At 66.8% G+C, this 10,445-nt stretch overlaps 2 protein-coding genes across 2 annotated transcripts; one reads left to right on the plus strand and one right to left on the minus strand.

Moving 5' to 3' along the window:
- Positions 1-2,584: 2,584 nt before the first annotated feature.
- GDF15 (growth differentiation factor 15) lies at positions 2,585-6,119 on the plus strand. Its single transcript, XM_082780303.1, has 2 exons — positions 2,585-2,959; positions 3,617-6,119. Exons 1-2 carry the CDS (start codon positions 2,641-2,643, stop codon positions 4,381-4,383), a joined length of 1,086 nt encoding a protein of 361 aa, XP_082636429.1. The 5' UTR covers positions 2,585-2,640; the 3' UTR covers positions 4,384-6,119.
- A 52-nt stretch (positions 6,120-6,171) lies between these two features.
- On the minus strand, positions 6,172-7,774 carry LOC309888100 (uncharacterized protein). The gene is made up of 2 exons (XM_082780336.1): positions 6,776-7,774; positions 6,172-6,292 (listed from the first exon to the last, which is right to left on the minus strand). The coding sequence occupies exons 1-2, from the start codon at positions 7,684-7,686 to the stop codon at positions 6,178-6,180; spliced, it is 1,026 nt and encodes a 341-aa protein (XP_082636462.1). The 5' UTR covers positions 7,687-7,774; the 3' UTR covers positions 6,172-6,177.
- Between the last annotated feature and the right edge of the window lie 2,671 nt (positions 7,775-10,445).

Genomic DNA, 10,445 nt, shown 5'->3' on the forward strand with positions numbered 1-10,445 from the left:
AGCGGGGCCGCTTCCTGCGGGGCCGCCGGGCTCAGGAGATGGCCCCCGCTGCGCTCAGGGCTGGACCGCATCCTGCCCAGAGGTGGGGACAGGAGGCAGGGAGGTTATTTACGTCCTGCTGGGCTCAGCAGCTCCCGCTTTGAACTTCTTGCTGGGCTTTTCGCCGGCCCGTTCCTCGCCGGCCTCCACGGGATGCTCCACCTGCTGCTTCAGTCGCCCAATCTCCCCGTTTCCACCCGTGGTAAAGGTTGGATAAATCCAATATTAAAATAATTAAAATACGGGTTGGCTGAAGGAGAGGGAAGGAGGAGAAGATGCTCCCTACGCTCACAGCCGAGGCTTTGTTCCAATAAAGCATCTCGCGGGCTGGTGAGGACACGCTGGGAAGTTTCCTAACGGGTCACTCGGCACCCACAGCCGCTGCAATTTAAGATAATTTTTATTGCTCTTGCCGGACTGTAAATCTCCGACTTCACCGCCTGGCGCCTTTTGGGGAAAAAACATCCGGCTTCGGCCAACTTTGATGCTCCCCACATGCTGCCCCCCGTGCGTCAGCCGCGGAGGGGCCGGTGGCACGCGGCGCGCCCACGGCTCAGAAAATCGTTGCAAAAGCAGAACTGCAAAATTGTAGAATTTGCCGTGTCTTGCTCAACGGCCAGGCACGACGTGATGGTTTTTGTTTTTTTTTTTTTGGGGGGGGGACATCTCGTTCTACACCCACACAGCTCAAAATTTGGAGGATTGCTCCGGGGGCTGCGCCGCGGAGCTGGAGATGCTCAGGGACGGCACGGTGCCGCGGTGCCTTGAGCAGCCACCGCTGGCCCCGCAGAGCTGCTCCATCTCAGCCTCCTTTGTGCCTGTCCCTGTGCCTGCGATGGGGACGGCAGCGGTGCCGTGCCACCCTGCGGGGTCCCAGGCCAGCACCCATGGGTGCTGAGCTCTCCGTAGGGCGCAGCGCTGGAGGAAAGGTGGCTCCAGCCGCGACGCCGCTGAGGTTTCCTCGGGAGCCGCGTGTGGGATCTGTTCCCAACCCAGAGGAACCAAAAGTGGGGCAGGAAGAGGCTCTGCTCAGGGAAAGGCAGCGTGGAGGCAGGTTTTTTTTTTTGGGGGGGGTCCCCGCCTGCTCCCCTTTATCCCCCCATCCAGAGCAGGGGTGGAGCGGGGCGATCCCCTGCACGTGATGCTGCTCGTGCTGATGAGCTGACGGTTTCACGTGGCTCCGGGTGAAACGTTTCTTCTCCTTTTTGCCTCGGGCAAACCTCGAGAATCTGGGTGAAAAAGGCAGGAAGGATGCTTGAACCCGTGCTCCCGAGGAGGAGCTGGAGATAAACAGAGCTAAATCCCGGGCTCAGGGTAATCCCCCCGCGGGAGCAGTTAAGGACCGGGCGCTTGGCTCGGCTGCAGGAAATTCGGCCTCGTGTGCCCCAGGTCCCCAGGCACAGGAGGACAGCGAGGGGCTCGTCCCCCCGGGGCTGGGCTCGTGTCCCCCCTGTGCTTGTGGCTGAAGCATCCCTTTGGAGATGGGGTGGACAGCCCCGTGCTGGCTCAGCCTCGTGTCTCGCCTCCGTTTTGGGGGCGATTGCCAGGTTCTGCCCCTCGCCGACCCCCCGGGGCTCAGCCCATCTCCCTGCCGCCCCGATAAAAAGCTCGCACTGATCCCCACGGAGCTCCTCGTGCCGTGAGAGCCCCACCGACGCGTCCCTGCGCCCTTCCCGGTGTCTCCACCGCCTCCTCCAAGCGAGGATCCCGTGGCTCCGGCTCTCCTTTGGGCTCGCCTGCGCGCGGGCAACCCCGGCTGGACCCGTGCCACCGCGGCGTGCCCGGCACCTTCCCGGCTGCCCTCAGCAATGATGCAAATGCCGCCCGGGCTTACTTCAGGAGGGAGCCGGAGCAGGGGCAGGGAAGTGCAGTAAAGCCGGGCTGCGGTGTCGTCAGCCGGGAACCTCCTGGCTTTGGCTTTTGGAGAAGTTCAAACACCGACCCGCTGCCTCCCGCCCGCACGTCTTGGCACGAGCCGGGCTTCCCAGCCGCCTCCCCCCCTGCTTTCCGCTTCCCCCTTTCTGCAGGGCAGCGAGAGTGGCACGAAGGAAGGGGCCCCGACGGGCACCTTGAGCCGTGAGCGTGGCCAATTTGCCAGGGGAAAAGGAGGGAGATGAGGATGCGGGGCTGGACATGATGCCGGCCACGGCACCCGCCTGCCCGCACACCTCGGTGCGCCCCTGTCACCCCCTGTCACCGCAGGGACACCACGAGCCACCTGCGAGGCCACCAGCTGTCCCCAACAGCCCCGAGCCCCCCGGTACGGCGAGGGGAACCCCTGCAGCTGCCCGCCACCAGCAGAGAGAGCGGGAGGTGGGAAACGAAGCGAGGCAGCAGGAAACATTCCTCGCCTCCCCGCCGCGAGCAGCCCGGGCTTTGCGCTGCCCCAGCCGCGTGCTCGCCGCGGCGTCACCCACACGGGCAGCCCTGGGACGGGGAGGGAGAGGAGAGGAGGGGAGGGTGAGGGGGGGGAGGGCGGGCAAAGTCCCGCTCCTATAAAGCCAGGTCTGGTCCTCTTCATTCATTCTCCTGGCGGCATCGATAAGAGCCGCCCGCGGAGCCTTTGCGCAAGAGGTTTTGCAACTGGGGCCGCTCGGTGCGATGCTGCCGGGCGCGCTGCGGGGTCTGGGGGTCGCCGCCGTCTGCCTGCAGCTCCTGCTGCTCCTGGGGGGCGCGGAGCCGCGGCCCCACGGGTGGGACGAGGAGCGGCTGCAGGTGGAAAGCATCAAAAGGAGCATCCTGGAGCGGCTGGGGATGCCCGCGCCCCCCGCCCCGCGGCGCAGGCTGGACCAGGAGAGCATCAGGAGGGCGCAGCAGCACTACGAGCAGAAGGTGGCCGAGCTGATGGGGAACCGCAGCCGGGAGGAGGTGGCGGTGGCGGTGGCCGGGACCAGGAGGCTGCACAGCCTGACAGCCAGCCGTAAGTAGAGGTGGCCCCGTTGCCATCGGGAGACCCCCCCCCGTGGGCTCTGGGTCTGTGCTGGGGTGACATGTCCTGTTGTAGGGTGACATGTCCTGTCATGGGGTGACATGTCCTGCCCCGTCCCTGAGCCGCGTCCCGCGCGCTGCCCCAGCATGTGCTAGGACATGATCGGGCATGAATCCGCTGCTGTCACCTTCCTCCTCCTCTTCCTCCTCCTTCTCCTCCTCCTCCTCCTCCTCCTCCTCCTCCCAGCCGCTTCCCCTGCTCGGGCCGGGGGAGGAGTGGCCGTTTCCAGCTCTTTGGCTGCAAAACGCAAAGATTGGTGAATTCCAGATAAAAGCGGGTTCTGTGGTGCCGCCCGGTCCCTCGCCTCCAGCTGCTCCCTGTGGCCGGGGCTTTAACCAAACCTGGGGGAATCGGGGGTTATATTCGGCTGCTGCTCGGGCTGGGGGTCCCCGCGTGTCCGGCACCCCCGGGGGGCGGAGGCTGGGGATGGACCCTGCGGGGTCGGGATCCCGCGGGCTGCGGGCAATTCCCCGGAGGTGTCCGCGGGGCAGCTGCGTGGTTTGGCTGCCGGACAAGGAGCTGACCACAAGGCTTGACTCAGGGCTGGATTTCCAGCTCTTACATCAGCTCTCCTTCCTGTCCCCGCAGTGCGACACCGGACAGAGCCCTCCCAAGGAGAGCAGGACCCCCACGGGGACCAGGACCCGCGGGGTCCCTACCGCTACCACCTCGTCGTGTCCCGCACGGAGGCTTTCCACCAGCGCCTGCGGGTGGTGCAAGCAGAGCTGAAGCTCTTCAAGCAATCCCTGGGCTCAGGGCAGCCCCAGGTCAGCATCTACGCACCGGGGGGACCCGGGGGAGCCCCCCAGCTCCTGCAAACCCAAAAGCTCGACCCCGACACTCCAAGCGTGGACCTGACGGCGCCCGTCCAGCGCTGGGCTGCCGGTCCCGAGGCCAAGCTGCAGCTGGAGCTGGCCTTCACCACCAACATCTCGGCCTCACCGGCGGGCTCAGAAGCTGAAACGTCGGTGCTGGAGGTGGAAACCCTCGAGGCCAAGGTGCCGAGGGCCCGGAGAGCCCGCGGGCTGGACGAGGAGTGCAGGAAGAGCGAGGGCAAGTGCTGCCTCAAGTCGCTGAAGGTGTCCTTCCAGGACATCGGCTGGTCGGACTGGGTGATCGCCCCCAACAGCTACTACATGAGGTTCTGCGAAGGCTCCTGCCCGCACAACTACAAGCCGGCCAGCATGCACGCCCAGATCAAAGCCCGCATGCACTCCCTCTCCAAAGCCACCCCGGCGCCCTGCTGCGTGCCCGCCGCCTACGACCCCATGGTGCTGATGCACTACGACGGCGAGGGCAGGCTGGTCTCCACCGTCTTCGAGGACATGCTGGTCACCAAGTGCCACTGCGCCTGAAGTCCCCTCACCTCTGGCACGGACGGGGACCCCCTGGGTGGTGGCAGAGCCTCCCCTGCACCAGCACACCCAAAAAGCAGACCCAGGGGACGAAACGTGCGCGGAACGGCTCAGCCCCGTCCCAAGGACACGATCCCTCCTCCAGTCTCCAGCTGGGATCACTGCCACTCCACAGGCCACCGTAACTTATTCACCCTCTCCTCCCTTATTTAAAGCATTTTTTATTTGGTAGCCGGGCTCTTCCCACCGGAGGCAGGATGGGCACGGCGGCGGGGCTGTCCCCAGGTGGCCGCAGCGCGCCCCAGTGCCCGTTTTCCTCTGGTTCCAGACTTATTTATACGCCTCTTATTTATTGCTAACTTATTGTATCAGGCGGCGAGAGATGTTCTTGGGAGTTTGTTGGTTTTGTTTTGTTTTGTTTTGTTTTGTTTTTCTTTTGTATTTTGTATATTTCCATAAAACAGATCGCTATAGCAATGGAAACCAATAAAGTGATGGGAACCAGGCTGCTGGTGGTGCTGAGCTCCCCGGGGCGCACGGGACCCGAGCCCTGCGGTGGTCCCCGTTGTGTCCCCCCACCCCCAGCACCCACGGCCATCCGGGAGGTGGCTTCTCACGGCTCTGCCTGTAAATCCTCTGGCTTTCCGGGGTCAGGCCAGCCCCATCCCTGCCCCGCGAGCCCAGCGGGTGAGTAATCCCTGGGCGATGGTCCCAGGGACCTTTGGTTTGTTTGTGGCCTTGAAACGGGTGCTGGGCGCAGCCTTGACCCCGGGGCCATCGGGCTGGGAAGCGGCTGCTGCCACTTCCAGGCTCCTGTGGCAACGGGACCGGGGGACGGGGGCATGGGATGGGGGGACCCCCACCCCGGGGATGTGGGCTTTGGGGGCATGGGCTTGAGGGACATGGGGTAGGGGTCCTCCACCCTCGGGATGTGGGGTTTGGAGGCCAGAGCTTGAAGGCTGTGGGATATGGAGACCACCACGATGGGTGCGTGGGGTTTGGGGACCAGGGTTTGAGGGATGAGGGGCATGGGGACGTGTCCTTGAGGGTCCTGGCACCTCCGCTGCAGGGACGCGGGCTCTGAGGGCTCTGGGGACCTTGCTGGGGACCTCAAGTGGCTCTGTCAGGTTGAAGTTGACAGCCTGCGGACCAGGAGCTACGCGTGGGATTTGGGGCAGTTACAACATTTCATGCGTCACGGTGAAGCAACACCGAGACCCGCACAGGGCTGGGAGGGCACCTGGGTGCGCCATGGCCCCACGTCCCCCTTCCCCTCCAGCCACATCCCAGGGTTTGTACCCTCGCAGCCATGGCCTTGGAGATCTTACCCCAAAGCGGTGCCTTTCCTCTTCACCCCAAACTGACAGATTTGGCAGGAAAACAGCAAGGTTGATCCCATTTCCTGGGTGTCCCCAACCACCGGTGAGTCCCCACGTTCACGGCCACCCCGACACCCCAAAAGAGGAGCCGCACGCCGCGGGTGCCCCACGGCACCCAGCCCTTACTGGGAACCCGATGCTCCCAGCAGGGTGCGGGGGGGACCCCCTGCACCCCTAACCCAGCCCTGGGGACCCCCGGGGACCCCACATCTGGTGGAAGCCACCCGTCGCCGTCCCCTCGGTGCAAAGCCCGGGGAGAAGCGGCCGCTTCCGCTCCCCATCCCAGGCAGGAAACGAGTGCAAAGCAGTTTTGCTTTAATTGCAAAAAAAAACAAAAAACTAACCCAAAACCCAACCCTCTGCTTCCCCATCACGGCCACCGGGCAGCTGTGACCCCCCCGCCCCTGGGGTCCCCTCAATTGTCGGGGACGACGTAGACCTCCTCGTTGGGGGGCCCCGTGTTGGCGTAGATGGGGTGCTCCCCGGCGTCGCTCTCCATGAAATAGGTGTCGTCCGCGGGCACCTGCGGGCTGGGGGCACGGGGGGGTCACCGGGGGGGGGAAATGTCCCCCTCCTGTCCCACCCCGAGTGGCTCTGGGGGCTCAGCGGGGGTGAAAGAGAATGGGTTTGGCACCAAAAGTGCCCGGTCTTTAGGTTTGGTGGGGTGGGGTGGGGTGGGATGAGGATGAGGATGGGGTGGGATGGGGATGGGGATGGGGATGGGGATGGGGATGGGGATGGGATTGGGATGGGATTGGGATGGGGATGGGGATGGGATGGGATGGGATGGGATGGGATGGGATGGGGATGGGGATTGGGATTGGGATTGGGATGGGGAATGAGAAATAGATGGGAATGGGGATGGGATTGGGACGGGATGGGGATGGGATGGGATGGGATGGGATGGGATGGGATGGGATGGGATGGGATGGGATGGGATGGGATGGGGACAGGACATCATTGCATAGGACTGCACGGGGGCTGGATGCCACATTCCCGTGCCGGGTGCTCACCTGTACTGTGCCTGCTGCCACCCCGGCGTCCCTCCGTGCGCGGGGGCCGTGCCGGTGCCCACGCAGGGGCTGATGAAGACGTTCTCATATTCGGGTGCCACGCTCACACCCGTAGCAGCAGCAGCGGTGGTGGCAGTGGGGCCGCTCTCACCCCCGTGGCTGATGTACCGGGGCTGCCCGTGGGCCACGGCGGACTCCTGCTTGCCCCATCCCGCGGCGGCGGCCGCCTTCCTCCTCCGGCGGCACACGGCGACGCCGACGGCCACCGCCACCAGCACGGCCACCACCGCGGCGGTGGCCCCGACAGCGGCGGCCACGACCTCCGAGCCTCCCGGGCACTCTCGCTCATAGAAACCGGAGACGTTGAAGGTGCCGTCGGGCGCGGTGCAGAGGCAGCTGAGGTTGGCGGCGCGGGCGCAGGCGGTCAGCACGCTGCGCACCGCGTCGCAGCGGCACGGCACGGTCAGGAGGCTCAGGCTGGGGTGGAAAGCGCTGCTGGGGACGGTGGGCAGGGGGTTGTCCTGCAGCTCCAGGCTCTGCAGGGCGGCCGCGGCGGCGAAGAAGCCGTCGGGCAGCTCCTGCAGCCGGTTGTGCCCCAGGAGGAGCCGCCGCAGGCTCTGCGCCCGCTGCAGGAAGGTGCCGGGGAGCCGCTGCAGCGCGTTGTGCGACAGGTCCAGCTCCTCCAGCGTGGCTTCCACGCGGGACGTGGGGCTCACGGAGCCGATGCCGTTGTGGGCCAGGAGCAGCCGGCGTTGCTGCCCGAAGATGCTCCAGTCCAGCTCTCCGCACCCCGTGGTGCTGTTGGAGAAATCCTCCTGCGTGGCCGACGCCGGGGAGAAGCAGGAGGCCGAGGTGGCCGCGGGGAGCAGCAGCAGCAGCAGCAGCAGCAGCGTGGCCGTGGGGTGCCCCATGGCCACCCCGCTGCGGGGAGACGGCTGTCGGCCACACCAACCCCCCCCCGGCCCCGCTACCGGAGCCGCTTTCCCCCTTCCCAGTGCCAACCAGCGCAGCCCAGTTCAGCCGTGCCACCCTTCCCGTGCCCTCTCCCCTCGGCGCCTCGCACCCGTGGGTGCTTTCGCCGTGTCCCCCCCGCACCCCTCGTCCCCGGAGCCCCACTCGCCTGCGGCTGGCTCTGTGCGGAAAGAGGAACAGGCGGGCCCTGCCGGCCCCGTGTCACCGCACCGGGGCGTAGCCGGGTCCGGGGGGGGTCACCAAAGCTGCCCCCACCTCGGGGACCAACCCCCAGCCTCCACGGCCACGTGGGCACCCCACGGACCCCGGGACCCCAAGGCTCTGCCCGGCCGGGGGGGTGCAGGAGGATGGTGGGGGGAGAGCGGGGTGCCAAGGGGTGCCAGCCCCAAAGGGGGGGGACAGGGAATGGGGATGGGGGGGTCCCAGTTTGGGTTTGGGGGTCCTGGGTGGGTCCCCACCCGTGTCACGGCTGCGTGGCGCAGTGTGGTGAATTGTGCCCAGCCAGGGTGGCGTGGGGGGGCCACGGGTGACACCGGTGACACTGGTGACACCAAGAACTTTTTTCTGGGGGGGGTCCAGGCTGGGGTCCCCCACACCGTGCCCCATCCGGACACGAGGCTTTGGGGTCACATCAGGGCGGGGGGAGGTGGCCGTGGTGACCCCCCCCCCCACAAGGGGACCACAGCAGGGGACCCCTCCCCACCCTCACCCTCGGGGATTGGGGGTGTCCCGTGTCCCACGCGTGGGCCCGGCCCCGCATCGCCCCCCCCCCGACCCCGGGGCCGCCCCCGCGTGTCCGTGGGGGTCCGTGGGAGGGGGTGGGGGGGGCGGCCTCCTCCCGGCCCCGCACGGCCCCGCACGGGCTCCGTGCCCCGGCCACGGCCGCCCCCTGCCGGCTCCGCCGCGCACACGCGCGCACGGCCACGCACACGCGTGCACACGCACAGCACCGGGCTCGTGCACGCGCATCCCTCCCCGTGCACGCGCACACGAGCGTGCACCCCCCCCACCACCCACCCTCCCCTTCCCAGCCCCATGCGCTCCCAGCACGCGCGCGTGCACCCCCCCCACGCCCACGCGTGTCCGCGCTCCCGCGCACGGTGCCTGCCTCAAGCTCCCCGCCAGCCCCCTCCCCTTTTATCCGTGTCCCCCCTCCACCCACGAAGTTTTTGGGGTCCCCCCCCCGAAGTTTTTGGGGTGTCCCCCCCAAGAAGTTTTTGGGGTTCACCCCCCCCCCACGAGGTTTTTGGGGACAGCACCCACGCGGTGTCCCCGTGGGGTCGGGCAGGATCCAGTCCCGGTGTCCCCCCCCCCCGTGCCCATCACCGTGGGGTCGGAGCCCCCCCCCAGCTCCCGGGGTGCGGAGGGGACACAAGGGGGTGCTGTGACACCGGGACACGAGGACACGGGGACACGGGGGGGGGGGGTGGCGCCGTGCCCCACGGGGGTCCGAGTGTCCCCCGTGGCCCTGTGGCCTCCCCATTCCACGGTGTCCGTAGGGCTGCGCCCCCCCCGTGTCCCTGTCCCCCCTCGTGTCCCTGTCCCCCCGTTGTTCCCCTAACTGCACTCATCCACCCACTCGTGTCCGTGTCCCCCCTCGTGTCCATGTGCCCCTACTCGTGTCCATGCCCCCCCACTCGTGTCCGTGCCCTCTCTTTGTTTCAGTGTCCCCACTCGTGTCCATTCCCCCTTCCACTCGTGTCCCTGTCCCCCACTCATATCTGTGACCCCCAATCGTGTCCATGTCCCTCCTTTGTCTCTATGTCCCCACTTGTGTCCATGTGCCCCCACTCGTGTCTGTGTCCCACCTCGTGCCCCTTTCCCCCACTCATATCCGTGCCCACCTTGTCTCCATGACCCCCACTCGTGAACGTGCCCCCCCACTCGTGTCCGTGTCCCCCCTTTGTGTTGGTGTCCCCACTCGTGTCCATGAGCCCCCACTCGTGTCCGTGTCCCCTCTCGTGGCCGTGTCCCCCCCTCGTGTCCGTGTCCCCCCTTTGTCTCGGTGCCCCCACTCGAGTCCGTCTCCCCTTCCACTCGTGTCCGTGTCCCACCTCGTGCCCCTTTCCCCCACGCATGTCCGTGCCCCCCTTGTCTCCATATCCCCCACTCGTGTCTGTGCCCCCCCTTTGTCTCGGTGTCCCCTCTCATGTCCCTGTCCCCCACTCATGTCCGTGTCCCCCCATTCGTGTCCGTTTCCCTCCTTTGTCTCGGTGTCCCCACTAGTGTCCATGTGCCCCCACTCGTGTCCGTGTCCCCCCTTTGTCTTGGTGTCCCCACTCGTGTCCGTCTCCCCTTCCACTCGTGTCTGCGTCCCATCTTGTTCCCCTTTCCCCCCACTCGTGTCCGTTTCCCTCCTTTGTCTCGGTGTCCCCACTCGTGTCCATGTACCCCCACTCGTGTCCGTGTCCCCCCTCGTGTCCGTGTCCCCCCATTGTCTCGGTGCCCCCACTCGTGTCCATCCCCCCTTCCACTCGTGTCCGCGTCCCACCTCGTGCCCCTTTCCCCCACCCATACCCGTGCCCCCCTTCTCTCCACACCGCCCACTCGTGTCCGTGCCCCCCCCCGTGTCCCCCCCACCCCCCCCAACCCATCGCCCCTTTAATGCCCCTCCCTCCCCTTTAACCCCGCCCCCTCTCCCCCTCCCCCCTCCTACCCCCCCAGCAGCAGCAGCGGGGGGGGCGCAGTCCTCCTGGGC

This window comes from Aythya marila (genome assembly GCF_965140915.1).
Source record: "Aythya marila genome assembly, chromosome: 27".
Taxonomy (NCBI): domain Eukaryota; kingdom Metazoa; phylum Chordata; class Aves; order Anseriformes; family Anatidae; genus Aythya; species Aythya marila.

Bases quoted from the DNA above. Each gene is read 5' to 3' on its own strand.
- GDF15 (XM_082780303.1), top strand. From the start codon at position 2,641: ATGCTGCCGGGCGCGCTGCGGGGTCTGGGGGTCGCCGCCGTCTGCCTG. The intron at 2,960-3,616 runs GTAAGTAGAGGT...CTGTCCCCGCAG, and splicing joins GCACAGCCTGACAGCCAGCC to TGCGACACCGGACAGAGCCC.
- LOC309888100 (XM_082780336.1), bottom strand. From the start codon at position 7,686: ATGGGGCACCCCACGGCCACGCTGCTGCTGCTGCTGCTGCTGCTGCTC. The intron at 6,293-6,775 runs GTGAGCACCCGG...CCGTGCCCCCAG, and splicing joins TGGCAGCAGGCACAGTACAG to CCCGCAGGTGCCCGCGGACG.